At 43.1% G+C, this 26,258-nt stretch overlaps 1 protein-coding gene and 1 long non-coding RNA gene across 2 annotated transcripts in view; one reads left to right on the top strand and one right to left on the bottom strand.

Annotated features, from left to right (window-relative positions):
• Positions 1 to 26,258, bottom strand: part of RFC3 (replication factor C subunit 3) — a 103,091-nt gene that overhangs the window by 59,857 nt on the left and 16,976 nt on the right. Inside the window, exons 2-3 of the mRNA XM_085621693.1 lie at positions 25,086 to 25,223; positions 744 to 811 (exon numbers count right to left, since the gene is read on the bottom strand). Of these exons, the coding sequence (XP_085477819.1) occupies positions 744 to 811; positions 25,086 to 25,223 (206 nt within the window). The remainder of the gene's footprint in view (positions 1 to 743; positions 812 to 25,085; positions 25,224 to 26,258) is intronic.
• LOC146802130 (uncharacterized) lies at positions 16,049 to 17,051 on the top strand. The gene is made up of 3 exons (XR_014967700.1): positions 16,049 to 16,184; positions 16,618 to 16,683; positions 16,893 to 17,051. It is a non-coding gene; the product is annotated as an uncharacterized LOC146802130 (long non-coding RNA).

The following is a 26,258-nucleotide window of genomic DNA, read 5'->3' as shown; positions in this document are numbered from 1 at the left end:
TTTCAGAGGCTAGTCAGTAGTCATGTGCACCTTATATGTGGCTAGGATTCTTACATGAAGCAACATTACAGTCTACTTAAATCAGATAAGGATGGTGCCTGTGTAGCGCACACGCTCTGAACCCACATATTTTAAAGTGCTCTCAAAAACAATGAGGAAAAAGGAATTAAAATATCGACCTAAAAGCCCGGAAAAATTCTACTTTTCTGATTTCAAACTGTGCCATTCTGCCACTAGATGGGTATCTATTGTTCTACATCAAAGATCGTTTCTTTTTTTTTCCCTTTTTAAATTCTTGGTGCCATAGATTAGAAAACGGGTGGCACACAAATGTCACATTAAACCTTGGCTTGTTATGGGTTCCAGGGTCCAAGAGGACCGTGTGCAGATTCAGAGCCAGGCATGGGGCTCGAGCTTTCAGCAAAGTATCCAAAAAGAGATGGATGAGATGCTTGAATTAATCTCACCCACGGGTAATTAATCGAGCCTCATTCCAATCCACCATTATTTTGCAAATCATGCCACCTCAGTTTGGACCTAGTTATATGCAAATCAGTCTTGACCCTGTTGCAATGGGAACAGTCCAGTCCGAACTGCCCAAGCTTTTGGTGGCTCGCTCCCCTCTACCCGCATGGACATGTTTTACCTTGTTTAAAGCAAACATCCTCTATAAATGATTAGCCTCAGTGCATACATTAGGGACCAAAATTGTTCTGAATCGTTTCTCAATTAAGGTTGCTTACCTTGGGTTAACTTCCAAATGGTAATTGCTTGCAATGGTGCTAATTTCAATTTTCTTTTTAGAGGGGGTCTGTTAATGTGAAAAACAGAAAAGTTAAAACCTGTGATTATTATAAAGTTGAATGTATTGTTTGTTCATTTGTCTGGTCTATTACCGTTGGCTAACTAGTAGTTTCTTTGTAGTACTTTAACATAAATAAAAAAATCTGAACGTGAAAACAGAAACACACACATACCTAGGATTACAAAGCATAGACAACAGTAAAAACTAATATTAAGAAATGTGTAAAAAAAAAACATAGTCCATGGAAAGGTGGACTTGGGTAATGCAAAAGTAATATAACACATTCAGAGGTGTAACGGAAGGCCCCGTAGCCCCAGTGTTGTGGAGGAGGGCCCCACACCGTTTACCTCAAAGGGGGCACCCTTGGGCTGGTCTGCTGCAAACAAAACACTTAAAAGCAGCATGGTGGATATGGATTGGGTAATGGGGCCTCTTCACTATACCTTGTTGGGGGGGGGGGGGGTATGAGGTTTTGTTACATAACTGAACACATTGTTATGACTTGAATTGTGTTAATGAATAGTGTGAACCTAAGTGATAAAAAGTATTTCTAAAACTGTCGAATTGAACTGCTACCATTACAAACCCCTAAAACAACAGCAGTAGAGTAAGATGATTAACATTAAAAAGACTGATACTGATCAAAAACCTTAGCTCGTGATGGGAGACCAGAAGTGGAATTACTCTCGCTTGACGCTCTGGACAGATTGATCTTTATAGACAACAAGTTTTAAACTCTATTTTGTCTGACCCACAAGGAGAGATTCTAGCAACCCTCCTGTACCGGACTATCAATTATTTTAACTTCAAGGCTAAAATCCATGTAACTAATTGTTTTCATCTTTAATTAAAATAATCTTAGTAAACAGAACCAACACTGTGGCGACTCTGTGCTCACAGCCAATGAGAAACGTAGAAGTGTCCGTCACTTCAATAGTGGGTTTGGGTTCTGAAAGGCATGCAGCGCCTTGGGAAAGGCGCAAGCCAGGATTTATTTGAAGAAAAACAAGCATTGGCTAAGCAATAGGTCTCGCTTTTGGGACCTTATAAGTGTTTAGCCATGCAACAGTTGCATAACTAAATGCTTATAAGGTCGCAAAAGCGAGACCTATTGGCTACGCAAATGCTTGTTTCTGTTTATTACTGCTCTGTAGTAATGGTGGCGCACGGGTGCCACCATTACTACATAGAAGTAATAAACAGGAAACAAGCATTGGCATAGCCAATAGGTCTCGCCTTTGGGACCTTATAAGTGTTTAGCCATGCAACAGTTGCATAACTAAATACTTGTAAGTACCCAAAAGCGAGACCTATTGGCTATGCCAAGCGGCCGCGAAAGTGATCGTGATCAAACATCATGCACTGTAGCTCTAGGCTGGCCTGGTAGCACTTTTTGGAGGCCTCTCAATAAGTCTTGCCAGACCAGCGCATGTGCTGGGTCAGGCGAGACCTAAAAAAAGCGAAGAGAACATCAAAGCGGCCGCGAAAGTGATCGCGATCAAACATCAAAGCGGCCGTGCGGTCGCGAAAGTGAGGCACCCGCGCACATGCACTGTAGCTCTAGGCTACAGTGGTAGCACTTTTTTGAGCCCTCACAAAAAGTCTCGCCAGACCAGCGCATGCGCTGGGTCAGCCGAGACCTAAAAATGAATTACTTCAAGACAATAACGAAAGTAGCTGAGGCTGTACAAAAGATCAGTTTATGTAATGCAGAATAAATCTCCGATTGCTCTCAGGCAGAAAATAATTAGCGGTGTCCTACTTCAAATGACTTAGCTAGCCAAGTCAGCCAGTGAAAACCCAGATTTCTGCCTTGCGATTCCTCACAGCATGCTGGTGAGATTGCACTGCAGCCCTCAAACCACTTCGGTCTTGCCTTTTACTGTAAAGACGCATATAGAGAGTGCAAGAAGCAATGATTCGCAAAAGGGTACCCGACATGCATCTCTACATGCGAGGTAACTTCCAGATCGGCATGTGGAGTCACAACTACAAGTGAAGTGACTTTCTTACAGTTCTATTTAAAGGACTATGCCAATTCAAGTTGCATCTAAGTGGGTGCAAACAAAATCTTGTGCATGGTTTCCAACTGCTAATTAGGCAGTCTATAATCCCCATTAATATGTCGTCTTTGATGGTGAGTATTGTGAAAATGGTATGACCACAACATCTGTATGCCCTTCCCATTTAATCAGGATAACAATTTATTTAATGATTTTAAAACATCCTGCACCTAGATCTTCATCCAACTTTTCCCTTTAACAGCCTCAGCAATTTCCATGGGCCACTTTTCACAAAACCATGTTATTCTTAGAAAACAAAGTCAAGTACAGTACTAGGATCCGTTTATCAAGTCGTAGACCAAAGCACAATACCCTTTGTTCCCACTCAGTGTAGTGCCATTAACAGAGCAGCTGTTATTTTTTGAGTATTAACATGTTGGTCAATGCCACCTCAGACAACAGTTGGAAAAATTAATTTTAGGGAATGGTCTTTCCAGGGCGAAAGTCGGTGGCTGGGTTGCAAGTGTTTCCCTCTCAGGCTATAGAGTCACTTCACGAGATACTTGCACCGCCGACAAGTGCAGCACAACTTACAATGTGCAAATAGTGTAGTAAGCAGCCTATGGACAGTGAGCAGATGGCAAAGGGGTAGAACACTTGCCATGAAAATAAAAGGGAGTAACGAGCTAGTGTGCTGGCGCGTAAATGGAAATGGATCTCTGGTGAGGTGGAGAAGTCAAATGAAGCCTATAGTGACAGGGAGAAGGAGAAATGGAATGGAGCCTGTGTAAAAAGTAGAGGAAAAAAGGAGCATCCCATCCTAGGAGTGATGTATCCGTCAGCACAGTCAGTTCTGGTTAGGGAAGGGAGAGAGGCCTGCCGCTGACCAAATTGCGGGTCGTTAACCACAACTGCAGATCTTTTGCAGTTCCCTCCCAGATCTGCATGTCAGATTCCCATGACGCTGCACCCACTGGAACTTCCAAGTTCCACTGCAGAGCCTGCATATGCCAAAGGGCATGTGTCACTAACAGGATGTAAGAGGCCATGAGGCCCAGCAGCCTTAGAGTCAGCCTCACCGAAATCCAGGATAGGGCTGAACCATCTGTGACATAGTCTCAACATCCTGGACTCGCGTTCGGGGAGGATAAGCCCAAAACTGCAGTGTCCAAAACAGTGCAGATGAAAGAGTGTGTGCGAGAGTGAGTCCTGCGTGACTTCAGTACATTGATAGTGAACACTAGCGAATGCACAAGGTCTGCAGTAGTCTGGAGGTGGGTCACAACAGCCTTGTGCGAGCCTACCATCAATAGCCAATCAATCATCGAGACAGGGGAAGCCTGGTACCTCTGATCTCCGCAAATGAGCTGCAACCACCGTCATCACCTTGGTTAACACTTGAGAGGGCGCTGGTAAGGCCAAAAGGGAGCACGGCGAACTGAGTGCGCTCACTGCCCACCGTGAACTGCAGGCAACGTCTGTGGGCAGGCAGGAAGGGAATTTGGAAATATGCATCCTGCAAGTCCAATGCTACTATCCAGTTTCCCAGGTCCAGGCCAGATAGGACTTGAGCAAGCATGTGCATTTTAAACTTCTTGAGGAAGAAGTTGAGAGGGTGCAGGTAGAGGATACGTCAAAAGGCTCCGTCCTTCTTGGGCACCAGAAAAGAGCGGAAATCGCAACCACAACATATTTTTCGCACCTGCACCCTCTCGATGGTTCCCTTGGCCAAAAGAGCAGCCACTTCCTGGCAGAGAAAGGAGAAATGGTCCTCCCTCAGCCCGTCGCAAGCCGGTGGTACGGGTGGAGGGGTAGACACGAAGGGGAGGTAGTAATTTGGAGAACCCATAGGTTTGATGTTATAGATTCCCATTGAGGCTAGTTGATGGTGTATCTTGCTTCTGACTGGGTGCCCATGATGGTAAGAGGATAGACTATAAGGGTTTGGAAGCTGCCGGGGGGTCAGTGTGGACAGGCCAGAGCTCTGGCTGCCTAACCCACTGGGTCTGGGGGTACAGTGTCCTCGGCCATGCAGAGGCTTTGAAGTGTGTGCACCGCAGTGGCTGGGAGTGTATAGAATGAAGCTCAAAGCCGTAGCCCTGCTGTCCTTAAAGAACTTGAGAACCGAATTTGCCTTGTCTCCAAAGAGACCGGAGCCATCAACTGGCATGTCCATAAGCGATGCTTGGACATCCCCTGAAAAGCGAGTCGTTCTCAGCCAGCCGGTATCTAGTCCACATCGGATTGTGAACTTTGTTCCTTCTCCCCAGTCAGCAACAGCCTGGGAGAGTATGGCCAGGGCCCCCTCGGGAACCGTGGGCAGCACCTGTACAACTGAATCCCATAGAGCATGTGAGTAACAGCCCAAAAGGCATGTGGTGTTGACGGACCGCAGTGCCAGGTTGGTGGAAGAAAACATCTTCTTCCCCAAGGTGTTCAGCCTCTTCGGTTCCCTATTTGGTGGGGCAGTAGGGAATGTGTAATAATTTACATGGAAGTTAGAGGATTGGATCATCAAAAACCCTGGGGGTAGGGTGTTGTACGAAGAAATTGGGGTCCCAAGGGGCAGGGCAGCAGCTGCAGGCAATAGCCATGTTCACAGGAGCACTTGTGCTGGGCTTAGACCAGGTCCCAAGCAGGACATCTGTATGGCTTCATTAAATGGGAGCAACGATTATGAGGGGGTAGGGTGGGACACTCGCAGCTGAAGCACCTCTGTCAAGATGCTGGTCTTGTCTGCCATAGAGGGCAGGCTATGGTCCTGAACCTCAGCCGCCCTTCTCACCATCACTGCAAAGGATGCTTTCTTCTCCATAGCCATGGTAGGGGGATACAGCCTGCCAGAACCTGAAGAAGTGTCCCATCCCCTGGCCATGTTTGGGTCGAAAAACTGGTATTCTTTAGGGTCCACCCACCTCTCCCAACCCTCCAGGAGCCCTAGACTATAGGAATAAGATTCAGAGTCTAGCATGGAAGACATGGCTCCAATCGGTGCCGGCGTTGGACGACGTCCTTCGGGCTCCATGCCGGAGTTAGGGATCAGAATGGGGACAGTACAGCTGGAGGGGCCGGAAGCATTGGAACCGGTGCCAGGGAAGGTTGAGGTGCTACGACCGGTGCTAGTCTGGATTTATCCATGGATTCAAAGGGCCCAACTGGCGCAAGGGCTGGAGCCGTCAGCATGGATCCAGCAGTGGCCTTTCCCGAACCTGCGATGCCCGAAGGTGTGCCCACGGGAACAGGCCGCTCAAATTTGAGTCGCCTGGCCTTATAAAACTCATGAATTTTAGTGGAGGTCGCTCAGTCTCCTGGAAACTAGGGACGGCCAAAACTGGCCCAGGCGCTGGCTCATCCACAGAGACAGGCCTCGAATGTCAATAGGATATGAGGTGAAGTCGAAGACTTCTACCTCTTACTCTTCTTGCGGTGGGAATTACCCAAGTGACCAGACGACTGAGTAAGATGAAAATCTTGGGCTCAGTGACCAATCCTGGGACCTTTCTCTTGACCGTGATTACGACCGTCAAAGCATCACACGTCGAGTAGCAAGGTGCTTGAGGGACTGCTCTGTGAAGGACTTTAAATTCATTGCGCACCAGTCGACACAGGTCTTCATGTATTGGTCATGCTCGAGGCACCAGTGTCAAACAAGCATTGAAAATGCAAGAGGTCTCGCTTTTGATTAAGTTAAAGCCATTTGCTTTGCTAAATGGTATTGTATTCTAGCTTTGCCTTATTTAGTGTAGATTTGTGATATGTGCATATATTTGCTCTCCCCTGGCCCCTTTCGTCTGCCTCATGCTATTGTAATCCTCACTATACAAAATTACCACACATACTATTCTTCTATTCATTCATCTCCCAAATCTGAAACACTGCTCTTTTCCTACTAACGCTATGCTTTAAACTACTACACAGCTAACAAAACAATTCTAACAACATACAGTACAACATATCACAAATATACACTAAATAATGCAAAGCTAGAATTCAATACCATCAGCAAAGCAAATGGCTTTAACTTAATCAAAGGCGAGACCTATTGCATTTTCAACGTTTGTTCAGGTTATCTCTCCCAGTGATTAGTAGCTGTGCACATGTTAACGCCCTCACACCCACGTCACTGTTCGCCTCTAGCCAGGATAGTCTGTGTCATGGAATTAGACATTCCTTTTAAATATGACTTAATTGTAACATTTATTGTCAGAATTTTAAAAAAATTACAGCCATATGACACCAATACAATTGCCCTCGCAAATCATCGATTACTGGCATGTGTATTGTGAGTCTTAAATGTGTGTCTTCATTTCAAATTTTGGGGCATAAGGGGCCCTCAGATGTCTGAACAGTCGCTGATGAAACGTGACATTCACTGTGACACCATTGCTGTGGCTCGAAATACCAATGACCTGAAATTAGCTGTGGATGCGATCGATACATCTGTGCCAATCAGCAGACAGACCGAGGTACCCATGACCTTGAAGTGCGCGAGCCAGGTCCTGGGTGCGGTATTTGCTATAGTAGACCCGCAAACTTATATACATGTATCAGGGCGGGGCTTTCCATGGTGCAGCAGGTGTAGTGGCACCGGGACCCAGTAGTGGTGGCGAGTCAACTTTAAAGGGGGAAAAGAGAATCAGCAGTTGTAAACAGACGTGTTTCTTAGAATTTAAGGAAAAAAATTGCCTGAAGCATAATTTTGCAAGATACTTTGAGAACACATTACTATAAACGCTCAAAATACGCAATAGTGTCAAATTGAGTATTAAACACAAGTAAAGACACTGTTCTGGGAGCAGTAGGTTTTAACCTCAGTGAGAGGCTCACAAAGGGCCTTTCTACAGAAATCAACCGAAGACCAGCCCAAGGCCATAATCCAGCTAGGTATTCTCTTTGTAACTTTTCGAACAAAACCATGAAATGTAACAGGATAAGAATCTGGCCATTGTTTTGCGCAGCCTCCTCTCCAGTCTTCAAACAAACAATCCAAGGGATGCCTTTGTACATACACCACACTGCTACAAAGAATACTGTGCGCATACCACCTTCTTCAGATCTCAGAGTATGGAAATAGAACCAGACAGAGCAGGTTCCACAACCCCCCACCCCCCACCCCCTTCATCCTACAACAAGCGCGGTGCAAAGATCACCCCATCCTTGCAGAAACTCCACTATTCCTACAGCTTAGCCCCCAACATAGAAGACACGTCATCGGCCCAGCAGAGTCACGAGACCCGCATGCCGTTCTCTGTCACCACAGAATGTCCAGTCTCTGCGGGCTCTCGCAGCACTCTGCCTTTAAACTCCCCGTGACGTGCCTGTCCTCCCGCGTCGAAAACACGCGCACCCTCAAGCAGGACACTCAATACTTGGAAAACAAGCGAGGAGCAAGCCAGCTGCAAGTATAAACACACACAGCACCGGCAACGACGTCCAGAAGAACAACAACTAAATCTATGGCCCCAAGATACACACAGCAGGGCAGCACGCGCACAACGCTAACACTACAACGTAGAGCACCTACTGCAGCTCACACTGACACAGCGCTGGCAACACACCCATCGACAATATGAGGCACGAACAAAAGACAAAAACACACATATATTAGACACCACTGTTGCCAGGTCTGGCAACACGTCATACTACCCTAACGAACATTCCACCCTACCCTACCACCCTAAACCCCGTATCCTTCTCCTGCCTCCTTCTCCTGCTTTAGTTTAGTGTTGTTGAACAAAAACAGGAGTGGCTGAAAGGCCCCCTTAGGGAACGGATCTGATGTGCACGGTGCTTTGTTTGTAAAAGAACAAGTGCCGGGGCCCAAAGGTTTGCTCAGAAACCGACGCCTGGCGTGGTCAAAGGCCAGGGTGCCCAATACCACGGCTGTGCAGTTTTGATTCCACGCCGGGCCTCCCTCCCTTTTCTTCACTCCTGCAGTTTCTTCTTCCTCCCGGCTTCCTTCTTCTGTGACTGTTATTCCGTCTTTCTCTTCCTCCTTCTTTCATCCTTTCGTGTTTCTCTCTCTCCTGATCTGGATCAGTCTGAAGATGAAAAAGAAGTGCTGGTCCCCAAAAAGGTGTGCTGGTGGGTCCTAGCAGCAACCACCGGCTAAAATTAAGCACTGATGCACCATATCCTGTTTTGGGCCTTCAACCCGCTCCCCTTGAGCGCCCCCGTCGCAAGCCTCGAGTCATCTTCTCTCTAGCAGCCCCCTCCTGTTTTTGCCTTGTTCCTACTCACTATCTCTTGATTCAGCAGTGGGCTCACATCCTGAAAACATCGAAAATAACCGCTGGCCTTGCACAACCCCCCCCCCGCCCCCCCACCACAACCCACATTTCATGTTCTTCAGATCTGAGAGTATGGAAATAGAACAGGACAGAGCAGGTTCTACCCCTCCCCCCTTCATCGTACAACAAGCGCGAAAGTGAAAGGGGTACCCCAGCTGTGACGTCACGCTACAGACCACCGTCGGTGCAAAGATCACCCCTTCCTTGCAGAAACTCCACTAATCCTACAGCTTAGTTCCCCACAAAGAAGACGAGGCTACCAACTTTTCAGTCGAGTCAGGGCTACCCATCTAGGTTTATCCACGCTGCTTGCCAACCCCCACACAAACATTTCAAACGAGATTTATATCGCACACCGGGCTATAACATTAGGCACTGCTAACAGTCTGCTCAGCCACTCCAAGCTGTCCACGCGTGTTGTTTACAAACACAGCAGTACGGTCTCGCCTTACCTGTCCCACGCAGCACGGCACAGACATGCTGCCGGAGTACAGCGCAACCCAGCTCCACTGAAGCGGCTACGCAGCCTCCCCAAAGTGCAGCCCCGGGATCCACGGGCAGCAGAAGACAGGCAGTCCCGGATTCTACCACAGCAGAGAAGCAGGCAGTCTGTCTCTCGGCACCTCCAACCGTTAGCAATAAGGGACTTCTCGCTGGTCTCACAATAGACCAGGCAATCCGTCGGCTGTTCAATCCCAGGAAATATGAGGTCTCTCGAAGGTCCTACGGCAGGGCAGCTGGCAGTCCCTGGCAGCTTGGTTAGTGCAGGGGAGCTCCCAAGGTCTCCGCAGCACGCCCGGACAGCGCCTACCTCACCGCTCCCTGCCGGCCCCTCTGCCAGTGCCTGCTGAGGCTCCTCGTCTCGCCCCTCCGCCCGGGGTTTCCCTCGCGCCGCCCTCCAGCACGAGAAGAAAAACAAACACTCGGGCAGATGCGCGAGACGCTCAGCCAGGGTCTGCCCGCATTTCACTTCCACTGTCGTCAGTTGGTTCTGGGGATTTAATGCTTTGCGGTGGTGTTTCCCAGAGGATCTCCTTCGGTGTGTCAGGCTAATACGCGAGGTGCTCGCCCCCCGTACGCTGCCTGTAGCGCCAAAATAACAAGGACATGATGAAACGTGCCCCAAAGCTGAGTTACGCTTCAGTGCTTGGTTACGCTTGGGAGAAGTAGCCACACTAACACTTCCCGAGCCACATCGACACTATCACAGAAATATCAGTCAGCTGTGGGTCGGGGAAGAGTCCTTCCCCGACCCAGCAAGAGACACGAATAAACACGAGAACGTCCCTGAAAAAAAACACAAAAAAACGCCCACCAGTGTAAAAGGGACGGGCTTAAAAAAGAGAAAGAAGTGAAAAAACACATACCCGAATCCGAAAAAGACGGGGCTTGTTATTTTATGAGGTAGGGTCTTATAAATTCTTCTGGCTGATGCAACACATTTACTCTGAGGCAGTCAGTTGATTAGTTTATTTACAATATACTTGTACAAAAACAGACTAAATGTGTAATCAAGGACAGTAGTCACAGTCATAGTTTTTCTTTTCCTCTTGACTACATTTTGTAATCTTGGATAAACCCCTTTATCTCACAGTGCACAGGTTCAATGGTCAGAACAGTGAGAATTTACTCAGCATTACTTCAATAAATGAATATTTAACTTTTACAAAAAGTCAAATTCTGCCAAGTTGGGAATCATTCAAATATTGACACGCAGGAAATTAGATTTGGGGTGTGTGACTACTCGCACCAAGGAATAATCTTAACTCCTGTTTGGGTGAACCCTTAAAGTCACTAAATGAACAAGGGCTCAACCCCTGGTAGCTATGGTGCAGAGTAGACATGGTTAACATAGGTCAATGTGTAAAGTATTTATGCAGTACCTAAATAGTAATAATGTTGAAACATAAAATAATAAAAATCCAAAACTGAATAAAAAAACTAGAGTAAACTTTAATAAACAAAACACAAAAATGAAAAAAAAAAATCAAAAATGGGAACCGGAGATATGAATTTTAAATGTTTTAAGTAGGAATAGGGCCAAGAAGCACAAAGTGCCAATGATAGTTAATGGCCAAGGTAGACCAGGACCGAGGCACAACTGAAGGTTGACTGTGATGGAGCATGGGTCAAACTAAGAGTTTTGTTCACACAACATAAATTTGCATGATGAAAAGTGAGTAAATTATATTGTGTTCACCTAAATCCGTAAACAAGCCATGGCGAAATAAACAAAACTGTGCATTCAAATATACCATGCAGCAAGGGGTTAAGTTAAATACATTTTTACTGTTAACACTATGTTTTATCACACACACAAACGCACACAGAAAAATGAAGTATAAGCATCGTATTTTTAACTATGGACCTCCATAAATGAATGCTGTTCCCTACAATTCTTAAGGATGGCAGTGAGCTTAAATGTTTTCAAAATAAACGACTAAATTACAGATAAATATATAAACGGGAAATTAATTGTAGGCAGTGAATGGTGCCTGCGAGTAGGTTTGTCAGTTGACTGCAAGCCTCTGATGGAGCGTTGTTGCTCTGAAACGCGTCAGGAACGGAACTAATTTGACTCAGAACGCAGGTTTCCGATAAAGATATGGTTGTACCATCCCGCTGTCTGCGCGTCCTTGCCTCAGGGCGAATTTTGGATTGGATCAACATGAAAAGGTGTGTAACTTTAGCCAATCAACTATTTCCTTGGCCGCTGAAATCATTATTTTAAACTAATGCTTTTTGTTAAAACAAATTTGACTGATGTAAATTGACATGCCCAATTTATAAATAAGGGCAATTATGATCAATTTTCCCCCCCAATGGCTACATCTAAGCAGAGAAAAAATATCTTGTGCATATGATTTATAATAGTGAACTGGGCATTGAACAGGCAATTCTTTTCCTGCCTCCGGGTCTCCTACTTGTACATTAGAGATTACAAAATATCACTAGTCACAAGGAGAACAAGTTCTTTGGCTGGCAATATCATTTAATGTACTTCCTTCTAAACAAATTCAATAGACAAAAATGAGTATCCCCTTCCTTGTTTGTTTGCGCAGGAGCTTCAGAATGATTATAATCTATCCGAATAGCGGAGGTGCCAGTGAAAATTATAAGGCTTAAGTCCATGACAAATTAATATACTGCCTGCCAGAGAATGGAGTTAACTCAGCTGAAATATTTTAATGGCCTCATGTGAAAACATTCGCTGTGTACAACAATGCTCAGTAGCTTCTCTCTCAGAATGTCGACAATCACCTGGAGTTTCCCCAGGTGCTCTCAATGTTGACAATAGAGATGAAGGCACTGTTGAGTACTGGGAGGTGGGGTGCGGGATTTCTCAACGCTTGAGGTCTTATTGGAGTCTGAATGAATACATTAAAACTTCGTTTAATTCTTTCTTACGGAAAAGCCTTAAACATACATTATCATTCATTTTTTAAAACATGGCAGGTTTAAAAGCATTTGCTCTTCACAATTGGGATAATGTTGCTCCGTGCAACAACACATCCAATAAAATATGATACAGGCATTTATAAATAAGGTAGTTGATGTTTTTTGTTTTAATGTACAAAATGCATTGGTAACAGAATATAAATATTACCAAGCCCTCCCGACGAATAAGATTATCAGCATATACATATCACAGATGCACTTTAACCCCTTCGCTGCTGCGGACATTCCGCTGCAGCGCTGGGGGGGGCAGGGGGGCAGCGCGGTGGGCCTGTGCTCATGACGGAGCCGTTCCGTCATGAGCCACAGTTGAGCTGTGCTCATGACGGAACGGTTCCGTCATGACTCCGCCCATTTGCGTTGTCCCCTCGCACAGGCGGGGAAACAGCGCCGCGTAGGCGGAGCGGCCACCAACGGGAGTGTCATGACGGAACCGTTCCGTCATGAGCACACGGCAACCGTGGCTCATGACGGAACGGTTCCGTCATGAGCGGGGAAGGGGTTAATAAGACGGTGAAGTCATGTGTGCTACAAATGCACAAGTGGGGTTGGTGCAGGATAGATGGTGATTACGGCTAGTAATGTTAAAGTAGCCATTTGCATGAGCGGGATGTGCAATATGAGTCCACTGTACAAGGTTGGAGATTTACTGCACAGCTTTAGTTTTATGGGCAGGCAAAATATGTTTTGGCCAAGAGTATATGGAAAGCTGTGCCACTCAATAAAAAAGTAAACAATTTGTCCAACTTGGACTTACAATAAACATAGAATGGTGCACATATAATGTTGCGCATTATTGGGCTGAAACCTAAAAAAGAATATGGACAATCACACTGGGGTATGAATACAGTATATTTATAAACAAATCAAGCATATGCAGAACCTCATTTGGTGTAATACTTAAGGCCAACTACCATAAAAGTGACAGCGACCATAGACATTCATGTCCTCTGTGCTACCATCTATTTTTTTTTTTTTTTAAAGTAGAAAATCCCCAACTTAAAAAAACGGGCTTATAGTCCACCCATTAATTACCATTCACTGGCATCATCACTCTTCTGATAGTGACATAGAAATACAAGAGAACACCGCACAAGACACAGGACCCCGTACTTCCAATTTTTTACGGGAAATTCAGACAATAAGACGGGAAAACAGGACCCTACAAAGACAGAACGCACCAGACGGAAAACCCGCAGAGGGAAGAGAGCTGGTCAAAGAAGAGTACAAAAACAAACTGAGGTCCGGGGACGGGAAGAAATCGCAATAAACAATTGCGAAGTGCAGGTGGTCAACCTTTCTTCCAAACCACTTACCAACGACATGATTTCTTTACTCAGCAAAGGCCTTAATTTCAACCCACACGAACAGGGAGACCCTTGTAGAGCTAAAATAGATCTTTTCAGATTCATTAGGGGACTTAAACTTAGGAAACACTTCTTAGGGATGCCTTCTGCTAATGACAACTTAACTACCTTACACTATGACAACCGCTCTAATTACCAAAGCATCAATGATCTCAAAAACACCCACCTACTACTCTCTCTGACTGATGCGGATGATCCTCCTAACACCTTGGATGATCTTTTTCATGATCTAGACATTGACACCAACCAAACAGTCATCAGTGGTCTCAAAGTCAAGTCCAAATGGATACCTACCCTACCAGGTGGCTATCCGGTAGACACCTTTTACAACCTAGTCTTAGAGGGCATTGACAAACAAGAATACAAACGGAGTAAAAAGAAACACAATCATTGGGACAACCTCTCTAGAAATGAACGGTTAGCCCTCAAATCCCTCTCTTCCGACCCCGATATCATCATCAGGGAGGCTGATAAGGGTGGTAACGTGGTTGTCATGAAGAAATCCGATTACCATAACGAAATATTGACTCAATTGCATGACGATACATGCTATGAACTCATCCACCAAAACCCCATGGGACCCCTCTCCATCCTTATTAACAAACATCTGAGCGACTGGCAGTCTCTGGGTCTTATCAACGAAGATGAAGCACTCTACATGAAGGTATCCAAACCCACTTTCCCATGGCTATATACCCTCCCTAAGATACACAAGCAGGCCACCTTTCCTCCAGGCAGACCCATCGTGTTTGGTATTGGAGGTCCCACTGAGAGACTTTCCCAATACGTTGACCTTTTTTTGAACCCCATGGTTAAAAATATTCCATCATTTATCCAGGACATCAAACATATCTTGAGTGTCCTTGCTGACCTACAATGGCAACCTGGCATGATTATCGCCACTCTGGACGTTGTATCACTTTACACTTCTATCAAACCCAACCTGGGCCTACAGACAGTTACCAAATCCCTGCACAATCGACCTGCTACTCTCTAGCAACACACCAACATGTTGATCTCTATGATGGACATCATTCTTAACAATAATGTGTTCATGTATGAGAAACAATGGTACAGACAATTTAAGGGCGTAGCTATGGGTTCTAAATGGTCACCGTCTTTCGCCAATCTGTACATGGGTGCTCTTGAATCAGAAAGGATTTGGGGTTACAAAGGTGCACAATGGACGGACCACATCATCTACTGGGGGAGGTACATTGACGATTGCCTCCTCCTTTGGTCCGGTTCCAAGAACTTTTACTGGGATTTTTTGACCACCTGAACATGAATGACATGGACATGAGATTCACATGTCACTCTAGCACCACCAAAATCACTTTCCTTGACGTAGAACTTTACATAAAAGACAACACACTGCACAGCCGATTATTTCGCAAGATAACTTCATGCAATGCTGTCCTGCACGCTGAGAGCTCCCATCCTCGACACCAAATTGATAACATTCCATATGGGGAATTTGTCCGGGCTAGAAGAAATTGCAGTGAGGAATGTGAATTCATTGATTGCATCAACGACATGGGAAAGAGATTTACCAAGAGGCTACAACCCCAATATTATCCAGAAAGCTAAAATGAAAAATGCCAAGGTGGATAGGGGATCCACACTGAAGATAAAAGAACGACACACACCCACTACACAACCTGTCAGGCTGATCATGGACTTCAACAACATGAGTTTCAGTGTTAAAAAAAGCCTTAACAAACATTGGAGTGTACTTCTAGCGGACTAAACCCTCAAGGAGGCAATCTCCCTCACGCCCATCCTATTTTTTGTTTCCCTCGGGATCTCGGCTGCCGTAAACGTGGATGCCCTAAACGCTTAAATCCTGGTAAGCGAAACCCTGGGCTTTAATTACATAATTATTCTAGTAAGCTACTATGCCCGATGGCTGTCTATCTAATTTTTTTCCTTTTAGAAGCAAAAATATTCATTCCCTGTTGCCCCGGGGATGGTTTAATGTGAGGACATATCACCTCCTAAAAGTACGGACGCTGACTTCATTCGACTTAAACCTTGCGATTTGTAAGTGAAAATATAGCTAATAGTCTAGTTCCTCATCCAGATAGGACCTCATTTATAACTTTATTTCTAATTTTGTGTTTACAGGCAGCCTCGGCAGCTCGTTATTTTTTAACATTGTCCCGACAGACTCCCATTGGTATTTACTACTAAAACACGGGCACCTTTTGGCCTCTTATTTTTGGCTATGATATTTATCCAACTACTATCCCTTCTAATATTGGTAAGTGTTTGTTTGGCCTGTGACGTTTTTTGCCCCATTTATCACTCTGGCCACCGGCTCTATTGCCCTATATGTATTTAGAGCTGTCTGATTGATTTTCAGCACTTTAGCCGTTTCTTATCCCCATATATTGGATTTCTAATGGAAACTTTGGTCCCCACCAGTCTGTAATCTATATCTTTCCTACCTGATTAGCGTTTGACATGATGATGTCGGTCTTCCTTTCTCTACGAAGTCGAGTTAGCCTGTCGCCATGTAAGGGGAGATAGCATCTTTTTGTTTACCCCTTCATATTTATTTAATTATCTAGCACTCGAATTTAATTTTTATGCTTTGGAGTCACTTGCTCCTGTCTTATTAACTTTTATACTATTCGATAGTTTCGTTGTGTTTATTATTCATTAACTATTCTATCTTGGTCTTTCTTTCTCAGTTTTATATCATATTCCTAGAAGCCATTTAGAGGCTTGATGTCTTCGTCGACAGATTAATCGTCCAAGTAGGTTTATCTCTGCCTAATTGAGGGGATTGGTATCTTCTTTTCACTTATTGGATTTTTCTTTCCTCACTTATTGGTGGTTTATTTATTTATTTATATGTTGGTTATTGGTTTTTTCGATTTGCTCTCATTTTCCTTTTTCTTCTTCATTAGCTCCAGCCACATATTAATTAGATAATTATTGTACATACTTTGTTTTTTGCCCACAGACCAACAGTTGTCAATATTGAACTAATGCCAGCACCTCCACTACATGACGTTGGAATTGAAGTTCTGTTTAGTACTTGTCGCCTTCTAAAAGACTTATCTTGTACGCCCTGAGGAAGGAGCCTGTATAGGTTGTATAGGATCTCCGAAACGCGCGTTGGCGCCTGTCTTGTGTTTCATTTTACAGTCATTGTTTTGTAATTTATTGCTTTTTGTCTAATATTATTGTTTTTTGCTTTTTGCTTTCTGTATTGCATTGTGCTTTATTGCTATTTATTAATGTCATTATGATGTGTGGTGCTGATAATATGTTTCATTTCTGTTCTATTACTGTGATTTAATATGTATTATATGTAGTCTAAACAAAATGTAATTTTTATGTCTTTTAAAAAATAGAAAAATTATTTAATAAATGAATTGATCAAATTTTTGTACACAGTTGGACGTGGGCTTGACTTATTCTATGGACATATTGCCTAACATTGAAGTATATAGGTGTAGGAAGTTTAGTTTGTTTTGTTGAATGGCAATCTCCCTTAAACCTCAGATCACGTACAGACGTGGTAGAAACCTCAGGAACAGATTGAGCCCTACAGTACCTCATGTGACCAAAAGTACTTCATGGCTGACTCTCCATACCAAAGGTTTTTTCAAGTGCAGCTGCTGCGGAGTCTGTAAATGGGCATGCCATGGGACCAGAAACTTTACAGGTCTCAACAAACAGAACTACATCATCAACCACAACATTACGTGTAACACTAAATTTATCTATATCCTGAAATGCACCTGCAAAAGTCGATATGTAGGTAGCACCATTAGACCCTTAAAAGAACGCATAAGTGAACATGCTAGAGCAATCCATCAACAGGATGAACGTTACCCAATGGCTTTACACATGGCATCCTGTTCTACACAGGGCCCTCACAAGAGATTCCAATTTTTTTGGAATTGATGTTACAGAAGCCAGCCTGAGAGGAGGTGATCGGGAACTCAATCTGAGACGTCAAGAGGCCACATGGATCATGCGCCTTCATTCCGTCAAACACGGCCAGAACTCGGATCACGAGCTCCAATACTTTTTAGGATCATAATTCTCCTGTTTTAATCTTTCATTCCTGTCATTCCATTCTTACCCATTTTGAGTTTTTTTGTCTGCATTTGCTTTCAAAGTCAAAGTCAAAAGATTGCTTTATTCGGTTAAAAAATTTTAAACCATCAAAGCACAGGACAATATTTCATAGTGCAAGTAGTTACAATTACAAAAGTCAAATAAGACCACTAACACAATACAGATTAAACACAATTTATAACATTTCATGAATAATAAACAATACAATACGATAGGCACATAATCACAATAAAAAGTATATCATCCAAATAATTCTGCAATTTTTACAAATCCCATAAAACCATTACTACTTCATCAGTCCACAATCTCCAACTATTAAAAACAGTACTAATAAAATATGGGGAGGTTACTAAAAAGACTGCGCCCTGTTTCTATACCTAATGGCCCCTGTAATGTACTACTCCGAAGCATACCAGTGGTGACCCAAGCATTTGCGGGCCTCACTTGCTCAAAATGACAGTTCTTAAGAATAGGAAAAATAAATTTCTTACGCTGCAAAGAGTAAAATTTACAAAAAAATATCAAATGCAACGTGTTTTGTTCTGAGGTATTATCACAAGGACAGGGCCCCAGGGTTCCCTCTTTGAAAAAACCCTTAGGGTAAGCCAGTAGCCAGGGAAGCATGCCATGCTTGAACCTTATTAACAAAAACAGATGAAATGGTTTGTTTATATAGGTCAGGTATGGCTGGATCTCTCTACCTATACTTAGCGTGACAAACCTCCTGACTGCCAGCTTTCCCAGTTCACCTCCTTCCCTCATATTTGTGATTCTAATACTGTTCTCTCGCCTTGTACTACCCAGCAGTTAATATATTCTTTATAAATGTGTAGATCTCCTCTTGTTCACTTGATGAGTGCATTACATTTGGTGTGCTGTTTTTCTTTTCTTTCCATTTTATCTTCATTTTCCCCATGTAATGACTTTCTCCTATTAATTACAGGGTCACTTTTGTTCATTATGTTGTACCCATCAATTTGTAAATTTGTTCTTTGTACCCCTCTTTATGACTTGTGTTGTGTCTCAAATTAGCCCTTGCTGTACGATTTTACCCACAATCATCCTCGATTACTTGTACTTTAATATATTTGAAGTGTGATTCACCTTGTTACCCTTTTGTTTCTGCTTCTTTCTCTTTCTACTATACTCACTTCCGGTTTACAGCCACTCAGCGCTCTAGCTTTTTTTTACCCTTTCCCCGCCCCTCGCTGCTCCTTCATTTACGTCCATTCCCATTCCTGCTCCTTCTACATCCGGACTCAGTCACATTTACTTTTTCAGCCCGATCATGAAGGTAAGCGCTACTTAGCGGCTCCCTAGTATCCATTACCTTTCTGATAATTTTTTGTACCCAGACTCATTACGTCTTTCATTTCCTACCCCCTTTTTTAGATCCCCGAGTGATGGCTGCACTCGCCCGTTCACTTCTGTGTACTACAGAGGGTTTTGACGGATTTGTCTTCCCTATGTGCGTTTTGTTATCCTTCACTGCCTCCACTGGCTTTTTCTCGCTTCAATTGCGTTCAGATCTGACCATTTTGATTTTATAACCGGTCCCACGGTGAGTCTTTGTCTCCCCCCTCCCTCCCTCATTTTTTCTGACCTGCACCCATTTCGAGACGTGTCACTTCATTCTCCTTTCCCCCCCTTTTTTTCTTCCCCACCGATTGTTTGCACCTTTAGTTACCTCAGGTATTTACATTTCTTCGGCTTTGCCGCTTGACCCTATGATGGTTCTTCCCTTTACGCATGCTTATCATTGTAGCCGGATCGTTTTTTTCCATGTTTTTCTCGCCCTTTTCTTCCTCTCGTCGTTTTTTAAATAATCGTACCAATCTGCTTTGTTTTCTTTTTTTCAGTAATATTGAAATACGCTGTTAGCATTACTATCTCTAGACTACCCTTTGATGCATTTCCGCGTGTTATAATATCTTCTGCATAACCCTTCCCCTTTTTTTGTTTAACTAAGCCACAGTGCGATTATTGTGATATTTTTTCGCTCCAGTAACTCTATTTGTGCAGACTTGTTTGTTTCTCATTGCCTTTAGTTTCCTTTTACTTTTATGTACCCTTTTGCATGCACGCACCACCACAGTTTTTATACTCTGTCTTTTTTCATTATTCCTTCTTGGCAATTGTTTAACCTTTATGATGATTTACTTAACCAGTACATTTTATCTGTCTTTAGTAATGTTGAAAATTACTATGGTTATTTTGTTTTCGCTTTCTTTTTCCGGAGCCTTCTACCCCCACATCACTATAGGTTCTATTCTCTTTTCTTGCGTTTTGAGTCACTTGTTGACATTATTGTTACCTTAATGTTTTTTTAATCATGTTCTTTTACTTCTATTCATAGGGTTTCCACTCTCACGGTGTGTATTTTTTCGGTGTATTTTTTCGGCGCCATTACACTTCTTGTTTATTATCGTTCTTGTTACTTGACATTGCGTTGTACTTTATTATATTATTTTGTTATCCCCAGCCCTGAAGAGTCACGGGTGACTACCCGTTTGACGAAACACGTGTCGGCTGGTCTTTTCTTTTGATGTTTTTTCTTCTGATGAAGGTCAAAAATATTCCTCACCAAAAAGAAACGCCTTGTGTCCTTGGTTTTTGGCATCTTGTTCATATTTCCATTTATGCTTGAACAAATACTACGTTTGTCACAGACTCTGCTAATACTCATACAACGTGTGCACAGGATTTGTTGTTCTAATTACAAAGTGGGCCCTAGCCACTTTTTTTCAGGGGTTATATCGGGTTTCCTCTGACCTTGTAGCACCATATTACTTACTGTTGGTCTCCATTTTTCACCCTACCACTACCAGTTCCTAGCGCCATTCTTCCTGTACACTCAAAACCCTACGTAGACTTTCCATCACTCTTCTTTGTTGCCTTCTAATTCAACAGCGCTTTTGAAGCATCACTTCCTTTTCCTTCTGTGGCGCATGGACCAGTACTGAAATTTTTTTTTTTATGTACAGCGAATTCGACCGCAAAATACTGGAGCATTTTAAATGAGCACCAGTTATACTACAGAAGCTCACAGCAATAAAATTGCCTTCGTATAGTACCAAAGGGCAGTACATCACAGCCGGCACTTTTGCGTCCCATGCTCTTTTTTTGCCCACCTGCTTCCTCTTTCCCATGCGCTACCTTTGTGCAGCCTGCTTCTTCTTTTCACTGCCGTCTTCTCTGTCTGATTCCATACATATTTTAAATCTCTTCAGAATGCAAATATGTTTGGATATGCAATTTTTTGTTGCACTTCCTTCAGTTGAAGTGGTGGCTGAACATGTGAGTTAATGACTTTAAAGTCTCGAATGGTCCATCCGCCTCCTATTCCACTACACAACTGCCTCACAGTTTATGACTGGTTAGGTACCAGCTGTCAGAAGGCGTATCCTATGTTTTCAATTTTCTATTTTACTACATTTCCAAAAGCATAAGCAGAACATTTCCACAAGATAAAATTTCACCATCGCAGCAAAGTCTGAAACGGCTACAACAAACTTATGTGCCTTCTCCTCACGAGATCTGCTTATTTGTATTATTTATTCAACGTGTACTCAGCAACCTATCTCCTAATGCATAAATAATTGTATTGCTTTACTCCCATTCAATGGTCCTAATTTTTCGATTCCTGAAAACTATACAGCATACAAACAATAAAGTGTGGAAATTGGGTTTCAGCAAATATTTATAATTTACACATCATCAGGTAAAGAAAGTATTCTCATTTGTTTTGATACTATTAAAAACTTTGTTTCCATCTCACTTCAGAATTACATAAAGTGTTTCTCTAACTTCTGAAATATATTTTTAAATATTTTACAGCTATTTACAAGCTGTTTAAATGTTGTGTGCCCAGCACAACTTTCAGACAGTTCCCTTTGCAAAAACCTCTAACTTTGCAGTCACAGAAAGAAAAGTAAACACCAGTCTCAAGTATAAAATAAGCAGCAATGTGTTAAAAGACATAAGCTGACATTTGACCATTGTCTTTATACTCAGAGCAAATGTGACAAGATAAAAACAAGAATTACAGGCATCATTATTACTCATCACCTTCTAAACGAACAGAACACCTGTTTTTTTGTCAGCTGGAGCTTTCTCGCCGGGCCGGTAGGCCCTTAAAATAGCTTGAAATAGCTTAAAATAATCTGTCTCACTATAGCGAGTAGGTTTCTCGAGGCCTGACCAGTTTTCCTATACCCATTACCTTCGGCACATTTAACAAATGCATATGTTTCCTTCAGACACATTTTTTTCATTAGATTTTTACCATATGAATTGATGCATGGTTGGTACACAATGAAAAACGATTATAAGCAGTAACTCAGATGATGGCTCTAGGAACTGACTGTTTTTCTACAGCCAACAAACACTATGTACCCCTGCAATCAGAAGAGTCTTTTGGACGTGAAGGTATATTACTTTGTAGATCGGCGCTCTGGCAAAAAAAGAAATATATATTGTCACATTTCTATTGTTTCCTACTTATTTTTATTCGGTCCCCCCCCCCCCCCCCCCCCCATTAGAATCTTTAAGAAAATCATAAGCACAGAAATGACTCACAATTGAATTCAGTATTTGGTCTCCTTTTCAGAAGTGCCTAGCTTTCCAAGTTCACTCATGGGTTTCCCGCCCGTTTTCATCACAAACTCCAAGAGGTTAGAAGCCTCAGCACTTAAGGGGTAAATGATAGGACCGGACCGGGGACTATAATAAAACATTCTGTGACCTCAGTCTCAGCTTGAACTATTTAAAGAGACTATACTCTGGGCAATTCTTTAAGGCGGATTTGTTTTTTTTTAACTATACATCACAATCTTTTGAAGGCATTTTATTTTTTGAGATACATTTTTATTTCCCTTATTACGATATAAACAAATGTATCTTGTAGAGAAGAGAATACCAGATGTGCCAAAGTCTTGAACATGAATAGAGCTGGTAGATTCTTAAGTAAAGAAGACAGTCATGATGCATGAAGACTCACAAAATACTGAGAGAAGTTATTTACTTTGTGTCTACATAAGCAAATAAATAACCAATGTGGTACCAAAGTGTTTCAAATTAAGGTTATACAATAATACTCTGGTTACAAAAGTGAAGGCGAACCAGGTTCTTATTAGCAGTCTCTAAGCCGATCCATATCATCATTTTCACAACCGACTGAAATAGAATTGGTTATTATCAATACAAGTTGGACTGTAAACCCAGTACTTTTTTTTCGATAAGGTCACCTCCCTCCAACTTTCTGCTGCACTATTACATTTCTATCCCCAATCAGCCTCTCTGCTACTGAATGTACTTTCTACCAAACTTCCAAAGTAGCCTTTATATGATGCAAACTCCTCAACACTACCTACTTACCCGTACTCGCCATCCCTTCCCTCATACACTTAGACTCTTCATTCAAGTTGTTCCCACTACTTGTAATGTCCAGTTCATACGCCTACTCAAAAGGTCAACAACTCCTGTGTTCACTCAGATTTTCTCAGCCAGAAACATATGAAGCCTCTTGCTCTCATTCATGCTTACTCAAGAAGCAAACCGAGGACATGCTCTGAAATACAGCCATTTCTTCCATTCTCATGTCCTTTCCCAAAACACGAAAAAATAACTGTTAAATCTGGCTTTCTTTCATGTGATACACTCCACAGAAACCCACTCTTACATCTGCTTAAAACTATTATCACCACGGACATATGTCTACTGTTCGGTACAGTGCCACCACATCACCATGATACCACCAATCAACACCTACGTATCACCAACAAATCGCTGGATTGGTTTTCACAGTACCTCCCAATTACTTTTTCTACATCAACGGGTGGTGCGTCCATGCATGCTTCGCCTACTCCCCTTCCTACAAGAGGTGTCAAAACACTGTTATAGGCTCACACCTCTTCTCTTTACATCCCAATATCTCTATTTCAAACTTATCAGCCTAATCTTACCACCTTTGTCCAGATGGCACAAATATTTTCCTTTGTATATGTCCACTCTTACCTGCACTCTGAGCTCATATTGTGACAGCTATTTTACAAAGGCTGGCTCTTTGCTCTTCAGCTTTGTAATGCTGAACTCCTTGAGATCCCCGCTTCTTTAGTTACTCTTTCCTCCTCACAAGACATTGTTCAAGTACAGTCGAGCCAATCGAAACCCCTGGATAACCCACTTTTGCAGATAGCTAAGCCTCTTATTAACACTATGGTAAGATGCAAACAACTACTGTGCAGCTGCCTACCTCTATCTTCTACCGTGCTCAATTCATCAGTTTTGCTGGATGGGCATTTTTTAAACCTCCCAACAAAACACCCACTTTTTCATTCTGCAAACAAAAGAGCCGTTACCAATGCCTGACTCTGCATTTGTCAACAACTCCCGTCTGAACCACTCTGAGTCACCTGCAATGCATCAACTTAGGAACTCTGTGCTCATCCAATTACTGCCTCCTATCAATTACTAAATCACTATTCGCTCCAATACCAGTAACACTATTACCTGACCACTGGAACACTCCATTCAGTCCCAATGCCCACCTTCTCTACTGAGGCCCATCACTACCTACTTTCTACACCTATCCCACACTTCACAATCCTGGTGATCGACATTCATGAAAACATTTAACATTGTATGCAATGTCACTATTGTATCCCATTCACTATCGTGACTCATCATCACCATGGCTGCTGATGTTTTCTGATGGAGTACACCATTATGTTTACGGGGTTCCGTAGAAATTCTCTTCTGTACATATAAATACGAACCATTCAGAGGGTTAAAAAGAATTAACTACGTGAATAACCCCCCTTCCCCCCCCCCCCAAAAAAATCAAATCAAAAGGCTGGCAGGGACTAAACATCTACACCCTGGAACGCGGCAAGTGCAACCGGAGACAAAATAGACAAATAGAGTTCCAAAGCGCTGGCCACCTCTTAAAGTAACCAACATTTGGCCAACCACAGAGTTCTCAAAATCTATAGGTGTGGAATTATGCTAGCACTTTCCTGAATATGGATGCCATACCGACTACCATAAAAAAAATTATGCCTCTTACTGTGATTGACTGATGCTCTATCCTCAGCTTTTCCACTCCTGCTCCATAGAGTTCACGTAATAAACACATTATTCTGGTTTTCTTTCCAGCACCAGACGGTCCATACACCAGAAGATGGGGGAAGTCTCCACATTGCACCTGCAAAGAGCATAATATTCATAAGAAAATCTATCCTCACAAAAGTGGCCTTTATTTCTACTGTTCATGCAAAACCCGTTTCGGAGCGTAAAGAACCGGTAAGGGTAACAACTTGCAAATTAATATATACTGTGCATGAGAGAAAAAAGGGTTAAATCATTAGGTATATCCTCACCCTTAAAGACTATTACTTTCCTGGAAAAAAAATCTGAGTACAATCTAAACATTTATACGACAAAAGAAAGTTAAATTTTAACAGAACTGTGAATCAAGTGTACATTTCATTCACACAATGAATTGTCTCTTAGCATTTTGGAGAGAACTTCTACTTATGGTTTCTAAAGCATTCATTTTAATGAATGTCTCTCAATGCAGTTAGCCTGATGTACTAAATTGAAAACTTGAAAAACTATTTTGAATTTTAAAGAATGTTAAACGCCTTACGTGATAATTCTTGCAATAGCTGGTCTTGTGTTTTGGCTCCTTCTGCCAAGCAAGACCACTGAGTCGGCTCTCCTTATAAATGTGCAGGCGTTTTCACCTTTTTTCCTGCTTAGCCTAAAACCATTTTATTTTTTTCACATTCTTCTAACGAACCCTTCAATTCAGTGCAAGTCAAGGAGAGGTAGAAAATGAATCCTTACATGTTAAAACATATGCGCGCATTGCTTCAATGCCCTTATTCATGTCCTTTGAATCGCCGACAGATCCTGAACTTTCTACTGAACCTCACCTAGCTGAGTCGGATCCAGATCCAGACCAGGTTTTCGAGTTTGCCGTCGCCGCCATTCAAGCGAGGGAGAGTGTGGCACCCACCCTTCTGCGCCTGAATACAGCGCCTGAAAATACAGCGCTCCTTGAGGACGTGATCATCCGTCAGGGGGCCGGTGGGGACCGCTGAGCACCCGGCCTCTCAAAAGTGCTCTCAGAAGTGCCCAGAAAATATCCTGCGCCCCATAGCGACAACCACAACCCGCGGCCCGCAGCTCCCACAGGAGGGGTGGAGGTGGCGCTCGGCGGTGCTCAGCGGCGGTG

This window comes from Triturus cristatus, chromosome 8, assembly GCF_964204655.1.
Source record: "Triturus cristatus chromosome 8, aTriCri1.1, whole genome shotgun sequence".
Taxonomy (NCBI): Eukaryota; Metazoa; Chordata; class Amphibia; order Caudata; family Salamandridae; genus Triturus; species Triturus cristatus.
This window is presented reverse-complemented; position numbering and strand designations above follow the sequence as displayed.